Genomic DNA, 21,339 nt, shown 5'->3' with positions numbered 1-21,339 from the left:
CAGGCTCCGGTTGAAGCCCGCTGCCCGGTGTCATCAAAAGTAAACATCGCGGCGGCAGACATGGTGGACGTTTTTGCCGGAAGGACGCTCCTGAATAAAGACGGTGATTTCGTGGATCCCGAGGAGGCGCTGAGGAATAAAGTAGTGGGGATTTATTTCTCTGCAGGCTGGTGTCCGCCCTGCAGAGACTTCACTCCGATTCTGTGCGACTTCTACACGGAGCTGATTGAAGAGCATGACCCTCCTGCTCAGTTTGAAATAGTTTTTATCTCGTCTGACAAGTCCGCGGAGGATATGGTGGAGTATTACCACGACATGCACGGAGACTGGCTGGCTCTGCCCTGGACGGACAACTACAGACAGTAAGTCTGATGTTGACCCACATTTAGGCTTTACATTTATGATTATTATGTCTGTAGGCTGATATTTGACTGGTGTGATACTTAGAAGTTGGAAGTAAACGCTTCACTCTCACACGTGTCACTTGCAGGGATGTCACGATATCAGGAGTATTGGGATTTTACAATTATTCACGGTTAATAAACTATTCCACAGTTGGGTTTTTTCTGTGTGCATATATTGATGAAACGAAATGACTGATCTTTGCTTCTGTCATATATATATATATATATATATATATATATATATATATATATATATATTTAGCTCTTACGATTATATTGTGACTTGAATAATCGTGACATCCTTGTTTAAACCACTGATAAACAGAGTAGAAATGCTCACGTTTATGTCATAACAAATGTATATGACATGACCAAGATATTCAACGTATACGGACACAAATGTCATGATGATGTATGTGTTATGTTTGTATTTTGAATGTTATGGGTGGCTGTGTTCTGCATGTTCATGTTTACTTGTGTGGTTACATTGTTTTCCTCTTTTGTTTTCCAGTGAACTGAAGGAGCGTTACAAGATAACTGCAGTGCCCAAACTTGTGATTGTCAAGGCGAACGGCGATGTGATCACAGACAAGGGCCGAAAGCAGATCAGAGACCGGGGCCTGGTCTGCTTCAGGTCCTGGTTAAATGCTGCTGAAGTCTTTGAGAACTTTAAGGGCTGAGAATCTGCTGCGTGGCTGTGCAGCTCATGGCCATTACAAATACAAAACAGCATCATTGCATTTTCAGTTCTATGCAATAAAAACTCAGGCACCTTCACTGTATACGTTGCAAAACATAAGGAGCATAAGAAATATGCTCGATTGAATAATGCTCACACCTAGTAGCTTTTTTCATTGATATCGGTCGTCAAAATGTATGCTGACAATTTAGGCTAAACATGCAGTTCTGCAGAAAGTAGAAGGCTTTAATAATACGTTTTTTATCGCTTTTGTAAGTATTGTTTTGAAGAAACGTTAAATCAACTTTAAGTAAACCAAACTTCTTGTCTCTGTGTGTCTGTTTTCGGTGTTTTGGTGACAGACGTTTCAACATGGTTTCCCTGCACAAACAAACCAATTCCCCCTTGGGGGAAACTCAAAGCACATAGGACTGTTGTTTCCAAAAGGCTGGCACATTTTCTCTACAGGGCCCTAATTGCCCTTGTTCTATGCCCATGTGCAGAGCAGAGCAGCAGTGTTTTTATTGGACCAGAGTTCAAAATATGATGATGAAGTCAATGTCCCGCAGGTTTTACAGTAAAAAAAAAAAAAAAAAATCATATATTATATAAACATAGCAAAAAGAGTGCAGAAAGAGCTGATTAAACACAAAGTTCTGAAAAATCACTTGTCCCTTTGTTTATTTTTAATGTTACAATTCCTTTATTTGTGCGATACTAGACCTAAACCTAGACCACAACATTTACAGGCGTTTTCAACTCATGTCTGATGACCATCGTCTGGATATCCTCCTCAAAATAGTTAAAAAAGACAAAGTTATGCATAAATAAGTGATTCATTTACATTATTAACCCTTATCTATTCATATTATTTAGCAGCTAATGTTGATTTTATAATATGAATAATAAGTGTAGGCTTTTCAAATATGAGAAAGCAAATAACACCATAGAAATAAGAAAGCATAATTGCTGAAGTTTGGACCTTTGGGGCCCCTGAGAACACCTGGAGACGTTTGAAGTATGTTTTATTGAATCACTCAAACACATCGACCTATGCGATCTCAAGGATAAGTTGTAGTTAGACAACACACCACGCGGGGTCGCTGTTGTCAAACAGTTCTCACTTTTACTTTACAACCTACACTATACACCGAGCTGAGATCATGGATACCAATCAATCAATCAATCAATCAGTCAATTAATAACATTTTCTTTCTCACAATGCTAGTTTGAGTTGCGTGGAGGGTTGAGTGACATTTTATGACTTTCTCTAATGGGCCATTTCAAACAAGGTAACATAACAGTCTGACTCCTGGAAATAAGTTTTGTCCCTGCCCTCGTGAAGCTGATTATGCCAATTGGACTCTGAACATGAGAGAGTAATAACACGAATTCCTCTAATCTCCGGTTGTATTTCCATTGAATATTAAGACTATCTGGGCGTTTTTAACTGGGTCACTTTAGATTACAATGAACGTCTATGTTGACTTCACATTTGGACTCAGCCTTCTTATTAGAATGAAAGGCTGCAGTGTTTCCTGCTGTTGAAACGGTGTCTTGAATCAACTAACAAGGCAGTCTTTATATGAGGGGGCGGAGGGGGCGCGCAGGGAGGACCTGCGCCGAGTGAAGATATTTGGAGACACACCAGAAGTCTACTGCAAACCTTCAAAATAACAGGAAACATTTTAAGACCAACTGCTTTGTGACTAGAGGGAGAAATATCGAAATTGTTGTTTTGGAGCTGTGGAAATGAGATAATCGAGTTGCCTATATCTATTTTTAAAACTATTTTAAATAATCTGAAAGTCTTCTGTAACTTTGAAAGTGTAACATTATATGTATGCCCTTTTCTGGTGAATCTGATGGTTGTTGGAATATTGTCCGAATATCGTTATGAGAATATAATGTTTGTTAATATTGGCCACTCCTATTTCTGACTGATACATTTCATGATCTGTTGGATTCATAAACTTTAGATACATTAATTAGCGTTATCCTTTTGCATTTCCCTTAAGTCTTTCATCTTGTATTGGCTATTTGAGTTTTGTCATTGAGAAGGCCTATGTTATGGCTAAAAAAAATATTATTTCATCTAAAACTAAAACAAACTTGTTCTAAAACGTTCATAAATCATTGGTTTTATTCTGAAGCTTTGCGCCATCACGTTTCGCTGCGTTGAGCCGTGCGCTTGACGTCGCTCTGCGCTTGAAACGCGCTCTGCCGCTCCTGCGCTTCCACGAGTGTCGGCAGTAGACACAAGGAGGTCTGGGGCCAGCACGGGATTGCCGCATCAAGGCAAAACAAAACGTGTTCTCACTTAGGAGTCATTAGCACCTGGACGAACTAAAGGTAAGTTTGCATTTTTACTGTCCGAATAAAGCCATTCTCTTTACAGTTTAGTAGCATGTTTCAGCCCCCAAAATTCGTAATAGTTAATAAACAATTTCATAGCTAGCTGCACAAGTTTAAACCATTCCAAGCGCCAATATGTTGCCGCTTGTGCTTGTTTTTCATTAAATACTTATCATCTATTGTGTTTTGGCTTTAAAAGTAACATTCTATATAAATTTGGATGACACAAATGCTGCATGAACCTGCACCAAATAAGCATGCACAATTACAGGCACATGTGCAAATATCCTGCACAGTGAGAGCTGCTGAAGTAAAAATGGTTTTAATCCTGCTTTGTGGCCTCACAAACAGCAGCTATACTCTAATGTTTGGTGAGCATGCTTCTGCTGCTGCTGCTGCTGCTGCTGCTGCTGCTGGAGGTGGTGCTGGTGCTGCTGCTGGAGGTGGTGGTGGTGCTGCTGCCGCTGGAGGTGGTGCTGGTGCTGCTGCTGGAGGTGGTGGTGGTGGAGTTGTTTTCTTCAATTGGGAAGAATGGAACTGAAGATTAGGGGGATTTGGGTTGTTAAGCAAGCAGAGGAGAAAGAATCTTACAGGGAAGGATGGATTTGTTATTATTGTGCACTGTGTTTGCCCAACTGTATTATTATGTATTAACATGGTGATAGATAATGACATATATATTCTGCCTGGAAGCTGAGATGCCTCATTCTGTCAGTCTGTGTTAGTGTTTGTGTGTGTTCTCACTGGACTATTGTATGTGGAGCCTGCACATACGCTCATGTTACACGGATCAGATCGCAGTATAACCCACTACTTTGTTACGTTCTAGCTGGACTGAGTATGTGAATGTGTTAGAATGTATTAGTAAATTGCCTTGATGGCAGTTTCTCCCTCTCATTTAGATAATAGGCCTTTACAAACGTCTTAACAAGCAGATTTCAGTTGCACTAAAGGGCGCATTTCCCCTGATATTATTTAGTGTGTTGGCTATTTACAGTGCATCGTGTGTGGTTGAGTTAAGTATTAAGGGAAAACGTGTTCCTTTGATGTTTTTGAGCAGTATTATCTTGTACGTGGTTTCAATGGGACGGAAGCTGCTTTTTACTGTCACCAAAGTTAGTACATGGCCCTAATATTTATTGTGCCAGTAAGTTTGGATCGTTGCATCAGGAAGGACAAGATGGCATAAAACGTGCTTTCCTAATATACCAAATAATTTAAGTGTGAATTGCTTGCTGTGTGAGGAGAATAAAAGCTAAAAGGAATGGTAAAGATTTACATGTTACACATTACCACTTACACATGTTGTTGTTGTTTTCTTAAATAATCCTGGGTAATTGATATAGCAAGATTCACTTATGCTACGTTGGGGCTCTATGGACGCTATAACGATGCATAGAACAGATGAGACAGTTCTAGGCAGTGCAGGCCATCCACTTGACCCATTTTCTCCCATGAGGATCAATGTACCCTAAATATGGAGTGGGGAGGCACTCCGAGGAGCAGTGAGAGAGAAAGATGAGAATTGGCCAACGTTAAGGGGCTTTTCTTGTAGCATAGAATACATGTTTTTGTGAACCTCATCCAGATGGCTCATTGACGCGACGGTTCCGGGGGAAAGCGGCCCCTAATGAAAAGGAGGCAGATCACCTGAGGGGACACCAGACTTCAAACACCACTTTTCTCTACAAACTTCAACTTGGTTTCCTGCTCAGTTTCTGCTAGCCTTAAGTGATCTTTGAGGCGAGCAGACAATCTTTTGCACCTTTCAAATCTCAATCAATCTTTCCACAATTACCATTATCTGTTGTCCCCTGTTGCTGGCCATACAACAGAGACTCCTCTATATTTATTTGATTTTTTTTTTTCTTTTGTGCCGCACGACAGGTGATGTCTGGAAAGAATGCTGACACTTTTTCATGATATACTGATATACTCGTCAAATTGTAAACGGTCTTGACCTGCAATCAGTCCCTGTAGATGTGAGGCTGCAGCAAAGAAATGTTGCAAAGTGATGCAAGTGTTGTGTACTTGCATTTGGAGGGAGAAAATAAACAAGCGAATCTCAGATTTCAACACGATTCTGAATGATATGAATAGTGCAATGTAAAAGTGACAAACTCATGGGGAAAACAGCAGGGGTGACAGGTTATAAGTCAAACCCGCATGTCCGGTCTGGATGCTGGTTAATCAATTAAATGATTAAAAAAAAAAAAGGATAAAAAAAAAAGTCGCAATTTGTGTCAAAGAGTGTCTTCATAGAGTAAAAGACACACAAAAATTACAATTCCCCTTAACGTCCCACAAAAATCTTGCAATGACCATGTTGGTTTCATCATTTCCTCAACAGTATATTTGCCACAAACATGAAGACTCTTTTACTTCTCCAGTACCTGGTGCTGCACAGGCCTACATTGTGGTTTTGTAGTGACGCTTGAATGCATTAGCACCAGAGACAGCAAGGACACAATGCACATCTATCTGTTCAGGGACGACACGGTCACTTCTCAAACACCATAGACATTTAAAGGTTAAGGTGAACACTGTTCAACACAAAGGGGCACACATGGTCTGACAGTCTGACAGCACTCTGTGATTTCTGCTGCTCTAGTGTGACACTCCAAACATCTACACACAGACAGGCAAGAAAGCCCCTTCTTCATTATCCTCCGTTCAACCTTTTTGTGTGAATAAACAATATCTTCTTTAGTAGACAAGAAGGTAATGGAAACATATAATTGTTTTAATGGAATGTTTAAAAAGCTGCAGTTTACTTATTCAAATGTTGCATTAAGTCAAAATAAAACATAACAATATTCATAGAGTTAAGCTGGTGTAATCCCTCATTCGTCCAGGAGTTTTCCATTGTATAAAAATATTCAGTTGTAGTCATCTGGAAAAATAAACAATAGTAGAAACGTCTTGTTTTTTTCAAAAACAGTGTCCAGATCACTGCAACTGAATCTTTTTCTATGACAATTTTCTACGACAACGTTCATATTTGGATTGAACTGAGAGGAGAGTAACTAAAGTTCATAAGATGGATGTGTCACGTGCAGTGGTATTTTGCCATAAAAAGCTCAAATGAAGTAACTTCTGCTTACCCAACAATGGGTGCACTGAAATATGTGTGGTTTTCTGCATTTAAAGATAAGACTGCTTAAAAGCTTAAACGGCACTGAACAATGTGGTCAAATGTGATTCCCAAATTATTTTCTATAATGAAAACATCCAGACATGACCCATGTTGTGTTAGGACATAATGGAGTTAATGGGACGTCAGATACGCTGTGTCGTACCCTTTTCTGTGTGTGTGGGATTGTGTCAGGACCATAACTCATAAATCTGGTCACACATCCAACTGTATCCCTTAGTGTTCATAACACATTTGGCAAATGAGAGTGAAAGCGGCAATAGACATTGCTCATTATGAAGACAGTAGTGCTTGTTAGAGAAGCTTTGTATGTTTTATATTAGTGCTTTGCAAATTCTCATTAGTTAGACCTTCAGTCTTTAGTATTTTTAATATATGACCTTCCTTTGTCATGCAAATCTATATTTTTTAATGAACTTTCTTAAAGGCAAGTTTATTCATAGAGAACAATTTGTACACAAGGCAATTCAAAGTGCTTCACTCAACAGGAAAACATTTATTCAAATCACAAAACAGTTTTAAGACACAAAAGAGAAGAGTGCAAATAAAACCCTTTAGGTCTTTTAGCACAGCTAAACAAAACTAATTTTGTTTTTAGCTTAAATTTGAACATTGTCAGCTATAGCAGCGTCAAAGGAGTTGTTAGTAAATCTCAAAATAAAATCAAATGAATGTCATACAAATACATTGCACTGGTTTCCTTTAGGACACATTTCATGGCATAACTGTAACTGAAGTTTGTCACAGTCATAAAAGCTGAACGAACGCTCATCGTCACAAGTGATAAGAAGGTGCCTCTTAGTGCTTATGAATATGAGTATAATGAGTATTTCTGTTGAACCAAAGGGCAGAAAGATCCACCACATAATTAGCAATCCCACATATTTTGGAGAGGATGTGCGAATGCTTTATTATCTTTGTAATTAAAGGGCTGAGCCGTGTTGAATCTGTTTACTGTGCACTTCTTATGAGACCACTTTTCCCTACATCGCACTCTCCCCTCAATCATTCTTTCAGGCGGCCTGGGGGTCTTGCTGGAGGGATGCCTTGTTGTACCTGATAAAACCGTCTCTTACCGACTTTTCACAGCCTTGCATTCACTCATGCCACATACTAATCCTTTCATTGGACGCAGCTCGGAGTGCTGCCTGTCAAAGAGCCGCCTGTGTGCCGAGTGCAGCCCTACACAGAGATACATTCAGAGATATGTACAGTAACACAAACACTGACACATCTTTGCAGGGAGAGCCAATGGTGCAAAAGCCAGGCGTGGTGGAAAAAGAAACTTATCCATTTGGGCCTCTCACTGAATGCTTGAGATTTACTATATGACTATTGATTTCTATTTATGTATATATGTTTACTATAAGTCCAATAGTCCAATAGTCTGTGGTTGCAAATTGACCCTTGTGTGTGTATTTCAGTCCCGTAACATTCTGTGCATCAGTAATTCAATCAGTCACTGTCTATGAACAAGTACATATTATGCTGTTTATCCCTGTTTATTATATACAATTGTTTCCGTGGTGCTAAATACTATATCAAATCCCGCCTAAAAACATACCTCTTCACCCAAGCTTATGACCTCCCCTACCCCTTGCCTCCTCTACCCCATTGCCTACTCTTCTACCCCCTGTTACATCCGCATCTTTTTCTCTCTACTTCTTCTGTCTTGTTCATTTTATCTGTATATTAATGTGTATTGTACGTGTTGTCCCCCCTGTCTGTAAATACCCCCCCTTTTTTATATATGTTCAGCGTCTTTGGGTCACTGAAAAGCGCTATATAGATAAAAGTTATTATTATTATATGCTGACTGTAAACTGTATACTTATGATAGTAGAACATTATGCAGGCTTTTTCTGTAATGCTTTTTATGAACCACATAAAATGAAAATAGGTCACTTCATTGTTCACGACTATCTACTGTTCTATTAGATGTGTTTTTTTGCTAATAGATGTGTTTTTTTGCTAACCTTATTATCTTTTCCACCCTTAGGTATCTCTGGAAAACATGAAAATACCTGCGTTGTCATCCCCACATCTGCTTCACAATGGAACATAGCAGGTTTCAAACATCAGTCCCATCACTTGCAGCGATGTGTCATCTTGTAAGAGAAGTACAGCAGACAGGAAGTATATCTCATACTCTGTGAGTGAGAGTCCATCATGAGTTACAGGAGATGTCTGTGGTTCTGTCTGGTACTGGATCAACTGGAAAATGGACCAAGCTTTTGATCATCGTGTTTTAGCACTTACAAAATGGGTAACTTTGTGGAACGAGCTAATTCGGGCGGAATGAGCTCAGAGTGATAAGCAATTCGCCTCCACATTGTTGATGGAAAAGATTTGCACATGGGCTCTTACTGTGACCAGAGTGTGTGACGTTACACGAGGACTTTCATGTTAGAGGCAGAGATGTTGCGGCGTGGTCTGCTGGCCTGGGTGTCCCGTGTTGGAGGCCTCCTGGTGTTGCTCTGCTGTTCACTGTCACTCCTCTATGTGATGACCTGCAGCCCTCCGCACTCTGATGACCCACCCATGAGTCATGCTCTGCCCAGGGCGGGACAAAACCATGCCAATATGGGGGGCACAAGACCAGGCATTAGGACAGGCACCGGCGGGGCTGGACTGGTGGGAGCAGAACCTCTTCAGAGCGGTGGCCCAGCAGGTGGGCTGTCTTATCAAGCACTTCTCACAGAACGAGAGGAGCAGCATCGACTTCACATCTCGTCTTTGAAAAAGCAGATAGCACAACTGAAAGAGGCGCTGCAGGAGCGCAGCCAGCAGCTTAAAGGTGTGCAGGAGAGTCTGAAGAAGGGACTGACAGAGGGACAGGACTCAGGGACCATGTCACGTGGAGGAGCAGAGGGTCAAGGGGCAAAGAGCCAGCAAACAGACATTCAGGAGTTTCTCAAAAGCCAGCTGTCCAAGGCTGAGGTGAGCAGTGGGAACAGGTTCCCCAGTGAGTATGCAGTGGTGCCCTTTGAGAGCTTTACCCTGCAGAGGGTCTACCAGCTGGAGATGGGTCTGACACGACACCCGGAGGAGAAGCCAGTCAGGCGGGACAAGAGGGACGACCTTGTGGAGGTTCTTGAGCTGGCTCTGCAAAGCCTCAATGCACCTTCTGCCCAACAGGATGGGAAGACACAAAACAGTAAAGTCTACACACCCTCAGACTTCATGGAAGGTGAGGTTTTATCATCATCATTATACATAGAAAAACACATTTATTTTTAAAGTCAAATAAGTTTATAATATAAGTTTTGTTTCTATTGAACTGCAGTTATTTGGTCATGTCATTTATCTGTCATCATATCCTTGTTGCTCCCTCTGTTTCCTATCAGTTATAGCCACAAGAAGGGAACAGCTGAACCTGATTCTCTGTGGGGCATCTCCTACACGCTGACATTTAGCAACAGGCATATGTGCACTTTGAAGGTCAGAATCAGACGAAAGAGTGGGGATTTTAACATGCGTAATGTTCACTTGGGTCAGGGATGTGAGTCCAAAAATAGAGCTTGTTTCCCTTGAAATGAGAATGAGCTTATGTCGTCTGAGTTTTATCAATACTTACTGTACAAACCATAAAGTCCCATCTCACACAGCCTTATCTGGGAATTTACCTGCAATTTCCCAGCTAAAAGCCCAGGACCAACCTGCACTACTAGCCAGAAAATTGCCATTGCTCCTAACTACTTTGTTTAGTTATGAGCTTGGTATCCTTTTAATATCCATTGCATTAAATGACCCAGCACATTGATATATTGATTGAATACAGAGATACAAATGCCAGGACAAGTGTGGACAGACGATAAGTAATAAGTAGGTCAATGTGTGGAGATCACCATACAATTTGAGCTGATGGACACATCCTGAACATTCAGCTGAGCATTCAAAAAGAGACAGGAAGAGTCCGAGACATTGTTTGTAAATTGTTTATAACATTGTTGAATTCGAATCGCATCATATCTTTTGAGGAAATGAGTGCTCTTATCACAGGAAGCTGGCTGGATTAACAGGATGTTTCTATCAGAGAAAGAATCGGTTTCACTTTTGATTTCATCATCATCTTCTGACTCTCTCTCTTCTCATTTTACAGTCTCCATGTCTCTGTCTTAATAATTAGTGTCTCCACATTAGGGTTTTACTTTGAGCTTCTTTTGTGCATAATGCCACTTAAGTGTGATTGCAATAAGTCTCAACCCACAGATAATGAGTGGATGAGATGAAGGGCTTTGCTGTGTGTTTTTTTTCATCAGATAGGCCTGGGAGCAGTAGAGTGCGTGCAGGATGAGCCAGTCAGACCTCAGAGATATTACTGTAGCTACAACAAAGTGCATCATGTGAAAGCAAATGCTAAATCAGATCAAAATCGGTTGCAGGAATGAGATACAGGCGCAAAGGTCAATATTAAAAGATTATTTGCTCATAAAACTCTTTCAGATTTGACAGTTGGTTACGATGATGTTTTAAAAGACACTATTATAATGTCATTCCAATGTATCCACATCAGAAATTGTTAATATTTTTCACAGTATTTTTAGAATGTATATGGAATATAAGATCCACAAACCTTGAATAATGTATGTGTTACGTAGAGCTTCTTCCTCATACAGATTCATGACAGATGACTGTGTTTCTCTCTGCAGGTATTACCCGGACAGAGAAGGACAAGGGGACTCTGTATGAGCTGACTTTCAGAGGAGAAGTGACCCATGAGTTCAGACGCCTGGTGCTGTTCCGGCCGTTTGGACCCCTCATGAAAGTGAAGAACGAGAGAGTGGACACAGCCAACGCTCCAATCAACATCATTGTCCCTCTGTCCAGACGGACGGACAAGTTCAAGCAGTTTATGCACAACTTCAGGTTAGGACACTGTAGTCTTTTATGCATGTGTAGGTTTAGGATATATATCATATTTGCTTACAAATGGAAAGTGTGACTAAAGGGTGTTCTTTTTTTTATCCCTTATTATGGTGATTTGCTGAGTGAGACAAAAACGACAAAGTACATATTGTCACTGTCTAGAGTAAAGTTATTATTCATACTAATATAAGTAAATGAAGTCATCTGAGCTGAACCTTGAGCTGTGCACTCGGTCACTGTAGGTGCAGGAAACATCCTTCCTAATGTTGGTGATTTATTGGACTGTGGCTCCTTCTGTTGCTGATCACAGCTCTTCTTGTATTTTTACATGCTAAATCCTGCTTAGTAGCTGTGTTACTGATTATTAAAATGCCTTCCTGGGCGGAGCAGCACTAGCTCATATTCACTATGGCAAGATGTGGACACACTTGAAAGACTTGGCCCGTTGCTGAGCAAACAGTTTTTAACTCATCTATATTAAAAGCAGACGCAGAGTGCATCTAATCTGCATTGAGTGCACTGGAGTGTTAGTGTGTGATAATATTCAAATCTCTGTCTTCTTTGGCAAGTGATTATTATAGTGATTAGGCAAGTTTTTCCACTCTCATCTGCAATGTTCCCCCGCTGTGTGTCCACAGGGAAGTATGTGTGCGGCAGGACGGCCGTGTGCATCTGACTGTGGTGTATTTTGGCAATGATCAGATTAATGAAGTCCGCAGTATTCTGGAGAACACTTCCAGGTAAATTTAAGACCGTCACCATTTTATTTTAATTTTTTTCCCACACACCAACTTGGATCTTACTGTTAATCTCTGTGAAATACATTATTGTTTAGCTCATATTTTACTCCAGGGGTAAATTCTTTCAATAGTTCTCCCAAGTTTGTAAAGCTTGTTAGATAAAAAAGTGCTCCAGTTGGCTGTGGTAAGAATATATTTGAGCACAGATTTACTTCCTTCTCATGTAGTGAGCTCTTGTTCTCAGTCCACACAGACCACAGAGGCACACCTTCTGGCATGGCCTCCTGCTGCCATCAGCCGTATCACATGAATAATGTAACAGAAGAGTGCTCAGAGGTTATGCAGCCTGGCCACCTTCACAGATGACACAGATAAATGGCAGCACACCCGCACTCATGTGACTGACTCATGTGCCGCCATATGGCCACCACTGCCCCAGCGATCGGTTGATACTGTGAGGTTCAGCGTCAGTGTTAGAGGACAAGGCTGGTGTTGTAGAGGTGTTTCTCAAGAGCGTCTTGTCTGGCTTTGAGTCAAAATAGAGGTATTATTCAAAGTTTGGGGGATTTTGAGTGATGTAGGTTATGCATGGCCCTGCGACAAGTTGGCCACTGTCCAGGGTGTACCCCGCCTAAGGCCCGAAGTCACTGGGATAGGCTCCAGTCACCCGCGACCCCGAAAGGGAACAAGCGGTAGAAAATGGATGGATGGATGGAGGTTATGCATTCATTAAACAGCTGAAGTTAAGGAATATACATTTTTTGTAAATCAAGGTTGCAAATATTTTTTTCCATTTACACTTCATTTACCATCTTCTGTTTAGCCTTTAAATGTATTTGCTCAGAAATAATAACAAAAAATCAAATAACATGCGGCCAATGGGAGCCAAAAAAAGTGGCCGTAAAAATATGACGCTCACTCCAAAAAATAGTTCATGGGAGGACATGTAAAAAATAATATTATGACCCCGCCCTAAGTCATACAGGAAGTCGGCCATATTGGATAAACTCGGCGCTGACAAATGTGCACCTCGTCGTACATTTGGCATTTTCTCTTCCAGTTTTGATCAAAAATTTGTGATTTTTTTTTTTTTTGAGTGTGATGAATTTGTAGCTCATTCAGCACTGTGAATCACATGTCCAAGTCCACACACTTGATGAGGCAAGTTCAGAATCTGTCCATTTGTTTTCAATCTGTTTAAGTCAATCAAACACCCAGGTAAATGATTCCAAAGCAAGGGATTAGCAAATGATTCTCATTAAATACTATAGCAATCTGATATAGTAACAGAATGTAATGTCATCAAGTTTAATCTGGTTAAACTAAACTGTGTCTGAGTCTGTGTGCAGCGTTTTGATAAAATACCTATTCAACACAAGATAAGGTTTGACCTTGAAGGCCAAATGTGTAAATTGCTTTTGACTTGGACAAAAGATTTAAACTTCAGACCTTCATCTGAAATCAATACTTGCTCCGAGTGACAGCATCATTACCTGTCAGCCTGGCTCCTCAGTGGCCCTCTCAGAAACATATCTGTGGAGTTTTACCTTCTGTTACTGGAAAATCACAAGTTTTTAACCTCAGTTTCAGCTCACATGGTTTTAGCCTTAAGAATCCATATTAGTCAGAACTTAAAGTTACCACAAAACATCTCAGTAGTTTCCTGTGAATTGTGGTATTAAATCAGCCCCACATCTGTTTTGGTTTAATTACTTAAAGCTCTGAAGCTTTTCAAGAGATCACAGCCTTCAGTTCAACACACGGACAGGTCGACATCTTCTATGACGGCTTATAAGGGTAGATATTATGAAAAGGCCGGAGTAGCTTGTTTAATGCTTTTTGCATTTCTGAATGTGTATGAATTAGAGTGGCCCCTGCCTTCTTTGAGAAAAGGCGGTAAAAGAGCAGATGATGTTGAGGTTATGTAAGCGTGATAAAGAAATGGCATCCGATATCGTACACCAGCTAACCAAGCAATAATTTCAGTCACACAGACGTAATGCATACAATTTTATACAAATAGAAAGTGAGTCAGTCTCTGTAAAGTGCCCTGTTTCCTGTAGCAGGTGTTGTAAGGATTGCCAAGTAGCACAAAAAGAGCCTGAATCGCCCTCTATGCAAGTGTCCCAGAGGAAGGACCCTAAATGTCTCTGCTGCGCTCATGTTTAATGTCAGAGAGGCGCTTTGTACTGTGACTTAATCAAAAATATACAGATGTTAAGAATTGCCAAACACAAGTACTTTAGAAAAAATCTACAGGTTTGTGAATGACGATATCCACTAGAGATGGCCAATTTTGAGATAATATCATCCATTTTTTTTCAAGATATGCAACATTTGAATATCGAGGATTCAAATGTTGTCATTTATAGGAAAAATTATACAAAAATAGCTGAATAAAAAATAAAATAAATACCAAGTTGTTTATAATTTTCAAATGAGGGTCTACAGGGATATTTCTGAACTTTTGTCTTTCATTTTACAGACATTTCACATTGTCTCATGATTAAACCTCAACTAATACGTTAAGCGTATGTTTTTATAATATTGTCTGACTATTGTTATTGGGATATTCCCCAAAAATATGGAGGTACTCATTTTTGTCTATATCCCCCACACCCCTAATATGTATTTGCTTAAAAATAGAGATGCGATTTGTTCAATTCCCCTGTAAATGAAGAGAGAAAGCAGGCATTGCAGAGCGTGGTTTGTTGGCCTGAGCAGAACTAACAGGATCACGTTGCTCTGTTAAGATGCTACTTGACGGCGCTGCACTGCCTCGTGGTTATGACGACACAGAATGTGTTCAATGTTCCTGCTTATTTGCCTGCAGTAAACAAATACACTTATTTTGAGGATATTTGCTGGCGCTAGTGGCAACAAACAGAAATACCTACTAATAATGATAAAAACCCAGAGGTAGAAAGTAACTGCAGTAAGTGCTGCTGTCAAGTAAATTATTTAGATATTTGTACTTTACTTGAGTACATTTTGTATTGTATACGTTTTACTTTAACTTCACATTTGAGAACAGGTATCTGTACTTTCTACTCCACTACATTTTTGGACTGGACTGAAAAGTACAAATATTATTTTCCTTATGCAATAAGCATATTTATGACGACCTCTGAGGTGAAGGCCTAACTTCATGTCCCAGCTTTAAGCAAACAAAAATATACAAATGACCAAGAAAATTCAGGTATCAATTCAGTCGCCTCTGTTGACTGAAAAAGTATTCATTTGATAAGGACAGTGCATATTAATTAACACATGTAAATTACAGCGTGAATATGCCAGGTTATAACAAAAGTCCTTGGCAGGTTACAAAGAAGACAATTACAAAACAGTACAAAGTTAAAACCACACGGGACAATAAAAGGCTGGTCAAAAGTGCTCACAGTCATCCACAGTAGGAATGTCAAGATTATTAGGTTAATCGATAATCGGGATTATTCAGGTCACAATATAATTGTAAGTGACAGTTTTCAAAGCAAAATTAAGTATTTTTATATTCATAATTTATTGCCAAAAATAGACCTAAATGTAGAATCAGCAAAGGTTTATTGCCATTGTCAGTGAACAAAATTCACAAACATAGGAACTTGTTTTGGTGATTCGGTGCAGCCTGATAATATAATAGATGCACGGATGCAGCATACAACAATGAACAATAATGAAACAAAATGTATCAAATAAAGAAAAACAACTAAACTTTACTAATAAGATAAAGAACCATTTTTTAATCTGGCAGTTTTAGTCACATTTAACTTTATTTTGTCTTTCCGAAGGTTAAATCTCGTAAAGCTGGTCACAAACTTGAGGAATAGTGACATGTTAAAGCAACTGGAATAAAAGAGTCTCAATAATTGTGAACTATCGTTAAATTTTGATGTTCTTCCTCACAATAATCGTAACATTAAAATTTGATGGCGCTCTCCCACTCACTGTCTTTGGTTTAAGTGTTCAAAAGGGGAGGAGCCAGTGCGTAAAGAACTCTGAAAATAAAACATACATTTTTAAACATAGTCATAACTGAGCTATATCTATCCAAAACAATGCAGTGATGAAAGGAGTTCACACATTGTTTATCAGGTTCACTACATTTGACTTCAAAATCTTGGTGAAATACTAGAGTGAAGTGCATTTTCACACGGCTATTTCTCTTTTACTTAGTAAATTATTTTATGCAGTACTTGTACTTTTACATCAGTATTGTTTTTCTCCTGTATCTGTAGTTTTACGTGATTAAAAACACTGAGTACTTAATCCACCACTGATAATACCTGGAGATTAAGTGATGGGTGGTCCCACAATAATTGAAAAAGCTGAGGCTCTTTTGTGCAAAATCAGTTTTGTGTTCTTAAGACGAGTAACCATAGTGAAAATAGTGCGGCCATAAAGTCTACTGAATAATTCATAAATGCCACGCTCAAACACAAACATTTTCACAGTGGGAAATTGTGGTTACATTTTATAGCTTTATTAACATGCTCAGACGTGATGACACTCAATCACAGTTATTTAAAGCGCATTCACTTTTGCTCACACGTGACAGTCAGTCGTCTCAGAGCCGACATTGTGCATTTGGTCGGCGTTAATGTCGACAATTTGGGAGACAAAAAGTGTTCTTGTGCAGATTGTGCGCCATCTGTGGTGAGTTTGAGTGCCAGCGGTCAAGTTCTCTGGGGAGTCCTAATTGTATTTATAAACTGCTCGCATATAGTGGTAGCTTTTGGATTCGGTGGGAAAGAAATGATTAAGCGACTGCACAGAAATGGCTTGAACGCCCGCAATCTCAAGCTCTATTCTGAATGTCTGAAAATAGAACAGCAAAACAAGGGTCTTTACAAAGCAGTTTAGGTGGTTAAAACACACAGCAAACACAGAGAGAATAATGTAATCTGCCTCGGGGCGAAGAACAGGCCAACCATGTTTCCGGCTCATCCTTCCTGTAACAAAGCCCGGTTGGTATGTCTGTCTGTTCTTGCCCACCTTTGTCTAGCAATTTTCCTTCCAGCTTTCACACCACAATAACAGCAGAGACTATCTTGTTGGCTGTGTCCTAGATGCTGCTTCTCTCAGGGTGCAGGGTCTGAAATGTGTGTATGTTGACATTAGTCACTAACCGAGCGAGTTGTTATGGTTAAACTAGAAGCCGCAGCTGTGTACATCTGGACCCAGATGTTACCCTTTACTTTCGGTGCGACCCAGAATGACTTTGGAAGAAAGGGTTCTGTTGTTCTGGCTGCTCTATTTATGCTCTGTATCACACTGGGAGTCAAACATGTCTCCTCCTTATCAAGGTAACGTCTGTTAAGCTAAGACCACGTAAAGGGAACTTTCAAGAACAATGAATCAGCTCCACTACATAAAAACAGGGGTGTCAAGATTATGTTTATTTAAGAACTGAAACATAATAATCGTGAGAATTGTAGGAAGCAATGAGTAATTTCAGCTCAATCTATTCTACAAAAAAGAAAAACCCTGTATAAAGCACAAGTTGTTTATGTGCCAATATCATAACTTTTTCATTCAGAAAGTTTGATTTCATAAAAGGAATCGTGAATGAAAGCAAATTAAGGATTTCGCTTCTGTTTTATATACAGAACTTAATCGAAGGTTTAGTGCATATCGAGGACACTGAAATGTATATAATATTGCGAATGCTGTTTTAAAATGTTGTAAACTTTTAAATAAGGGTATAAAGGGATATTTATTTTGTCATTCAGTTAAAAGACATTTCACATTGCCTGAAAATTAAACCTGACCTAATATTTTTTTCCCCTGCTCTCCTTCATGACCTCTTATTGTTACTGGCAGCTTTGCCTTAATAACAAAGCTGCTCTGCCAGAAAAGAGTAAACAACAATGTCATCTTTCTTTGTCTTAACAGGGAAGTAAACTTTAAGAACTACACATTGCTGCAGCTCAATGAGGAGTTTTCCCGAGGAAGAGGTCTAGACTTTGGGGCCCGAGCCTGGAAAGGAGGCAATGTCCTGCTGTTCTTCTGTGACGTGGACATCTACTTCACTGCCGACTTCCTTAACACCTGCAGACTCAACACACAGCCTGGTACTGCTCACAGAAAGTCACGTTTGACATAAAGCGATTCAAAACAGTCCTAAATACGGTCACTGGATGTTTTCTCCTCAGGTAAAAAGGTTTTCTACCCGGTGTTGTTCAGCCAGTACAACCCGGCCCTGATCTATGGAAGCGGCGAACACGTCCCACCAGTCGAGCAACAGCTGGTAACACAAATAAAATCTCTTTGAGTCTCACTTGGAAAAACAAATGTCGTCACCTGTATTTCACGCTGCTAGATAGATGCAAAAATGTACTAAAGCTTTTCCCATATGAAGTGTCTTTTTAGACCAATATTTCAGGTGAGCAGATGCCCTAAAACCCTTAGGTTGACAGTTCGAATCCCAGTCTAGTTGGTGATACCAATGTTGTGTGGTTTTCGTGCTGGTCGTGGAACACTGGACCAGCTCTATACTCTATCGGGTGCTCGAGGGTTCACGGGAGTCTGCCCAACATGTGCTTTGTGGATCTGAAGAAGGTGTTCGACCTGGTCCTTCGTGGTGTCCTTTAGAGGGGTGCTGTGGGAGCACGTTCATTGTTTTGATGGACAGAATTTCTAGGCGCAGTCAGGGGTCGGAGGGTGCCCGGTTTGGGGACCAGAGGATCTCTGCTGTTTGCAGACGATGTTGTACTGATGGCTCCATCAAAACCGGACCTGCAACATGTATTGGGAGGGTTTGCATCTGTACCGGTGTCTGGGGTAAGGGAAATCTGGGAGTCCTGCTTAGACTGCTGCCTCCGCTGCCACAGATGAGCAGAAGATGAATTGATGGATGGATGTTGTGTCTTTGCAGAAGTATGAATGAGTGTGTGAATGAATGTGTGAATGAATGTTTTGCTAGTAGTTGTAGAGGCCGTTAATTGTTATTATAATTTCTTCTGCAGGTAATAAAGAAAGACACCGGCTTCTGGAGAGACTTTGGCTTCGGCATGACCTGTCAATACAGATCTGACTTCATCAACATAGGTAAATATATAGGGACAATATGAAGTAGAAACTATTGTAGCAACACTTTTGTAACAACTTGTAGCGTTTCTGTGGTAGCGGTGCGTGCAAATTAAAAAAATGAACATCTTTCACATCTTGATATTTTTGGGGGGTTATCTTGATGATGAAAATGATTTCATAGCAATCCATCAGAAATCTGCTAAAACATGCCTGTAAATGTCTTTTTAGTGTTGAAGTATCACATATAAAACATAGTAGAACTAAACAAAACAAAATGTAACAAAACAAACTATAATAATCATAATATCAGATTGTTCTCTTTATTTTAAAGATTACACAGCAAGTTTGTTATATTTTCATTCTTAAACTACTTATTTTGCAGCCTTTTTAACAGCTCTTATGACAAATGGTTCTCTAGATCTTTGACAAATTTTGTTTATCTCCAAAACAGCAATCGTGAAATTATACATTTCAAATATATCTCTCACCTGTACTCTTCAGTATAGTATAACCATAATTAAATATGTTTCTAGACATCGCTGACATTGCTTTAGTCACTCCACACACAAACCATTCACCAAAATTCCCTTAAAGGTTATTGGCTTGGATGCATCATTTGATTTCTGGGACCTTAAGTGCAAACAAACAATGAACGTCCTATGTTCTCTGTTCTTATTTTAGTATTAAGAATATTATAAGATTTAAATAAGATAAGATAAGGGACAGACAGACCAAATTACAACCAAAAAAAGCACTGATAACAATGGAAAGTGTGAGGTGTACGCAAAAGGTGCTAAAGGTCGTTCACGCTTATGAAGAGTCGAGCTTGAACATGTCTGCTCTAATTCTGTTTGCTTACATACTGCTTACATACCATTAGTCCACTTCATGGCAAAACAACACTGGATTAGCGGGAAACAAATGCTGATTAAGATCATACACTACACATTCCTACAAATATAAAAGGAATATTGCTAGAGGAGTCTGTTTACACACCAACATTAGCTGAACAAACACTAACTGAAAAACAAAAGTTAAAGATTGTTATCTGTGTGCTCACAACAAAGTCAAATCCTTTGCATCTTTTTTTTTACTAGTAATGTACTCATATTACGGTTGAAGTATGTTGTAGTTAGTTTAGCTAGATCAGTGTTTCTCATTCACAATTTAGCGCTTCCTTGAGGAATATTTTTTCCTTTTTAAACATTTTCTTTAGTGATGTAGTGAACCATTGAGTCATTCTTTTTAATTTTAGAGACAATCTATTTACAGACATGTTTGTACCCCATTGAGGTGGACATTGACCGAAATGTTTAGACCTGACACTGTTCTTTCAGGGGGCTTTGACATTGACATCAAAGGCTGGGGAGGTGAGGACGTGCACCTCTACAGAAAGTACCTCCATAGTAACCTGCTGGTGGTGCGCGCTCCCTCACGCGGCCTGTTCCATCTGTGGCACGAGAAGCACTGCGCTGACGAGCTGCCGCCAGACCAGTACCGGATGTGCATGCAGTCCAAGGCCATGAACGAAGCCTCGCACGGACAACTGGGCATGCTCTTCTTCCGGCATGAGATTGAAGCCCACCTGCGTAAACAGAACCAGCAACAGAGGCCCCCAAAATCATGAAGCACTGTTCCCTGCAATGGCTCCAACAAGACTATTCGGGTTTTTTTAGGCCTACAATAACAACTAAAACATTCTTCACTTGTAACCAAATGTCATGCTCACATATTTTATTCCATAATTGATAAATAGAGGTACTGTGTATCTTGAGAACTGAGCCATGTTGTTTAGGCTGATCAACAGCGCCACCTAGTGGACAGAAACATAGCATTCAGCCCAGCTCTGATTGGCTCTTCTTACGCGCTTCTGTCCTGGTTCCCTTCGCGCTCGTCTCCCGCCCTGTAAAAGTGAATTTGGTAAAAAAGGTTTTGCTTTTATTTTGGTAACTTCCTGTGTTACCGGAAGTAACGGTGAAACGAAAATCTACTTGAGATCCAGCTACAGTATAATACGTCCATAAGCTACAGTCGTCGGGTTTGTAATATGAATGTATTATTGAACAATTTTAAATGTTTATTTTACAAATGTATGGATGTATGGTTATG

General features: G+C 39.9%; 2 protein-coding genes across 2 annotated transcripts; both read left to right on the top strand.

Moving 5' to 3' along the window:
- The first annotated feature begins 60 nt into the window (after positions 1-60).
- nxnl2 (nucleoredoxin like 2) lies at positions 61-1,395 on the top strand. The gene is made up of 2 exons (XM_072454738.1): positions 61-362; positions 916-1,395. Exons 1-2 carry the CDS (start codon positions 61-63, stop codon positions 1,082-1,084), a joined length of 471 nt encoding a protein of 156 aa, XP_072310839.1. The 3' UTR covers positions 1,085-1,395.
- A 1,926-nt stretch (positions 1,396-3,321) lies between these two features.
- csgalnact1a (chondroitin sulfate N-acetylgalactosaminyltransferase 1a) lies at positions 3,322-21,085 on the top strand. The gene is made up of 8 exons (XM_072454734.1): positions 3,322-3,435; positions 8,592-9,782; positions 11,245-11,461; positions 12,100-12,201; positions 18,094-18,272; positions 18,354-18,448; positions 19,167-19,248; positions 20,568-21,085. Exons 2-8 carry the CDS (start codon positions 8,996-8,998, stop codon positions 20,855-20,857), a joined length of 1,752 nt encoding a protein of 583 aa, XP_072310835.1. The 5' UTR covers positions 3,322-3,435; positions 8,592-8,995; the 3' UTR covers positions 20,858-21,085.
- Positions 21,086-21,339: the final 254 nt, after the last annotated feature.

The sequence above is a fragment of the Eucyclogobius newberryi genome, unplaced genomic scaffold (genome assembly GCF_026437365.1).
Source record: "Eucyclogobius newberryi isolate DKJ021-1_F unplaced genomic scaffold, fEucNew1.0.hap1 SCAF_2, whole genome shotgun sequence".
Taxonomy (NCBI): domain Eukaryota; kingdom Metazoa; phylum Chordata; class Actinopteri; order Gobiiformes; family Gobiidae; genus Eucyclogobius; species Eucyclogobius newberryi.
Note: the sequence above shows the minus strand (reverse complement) of the source record. Positions and strands in the feature narration are given on the sequence as shown.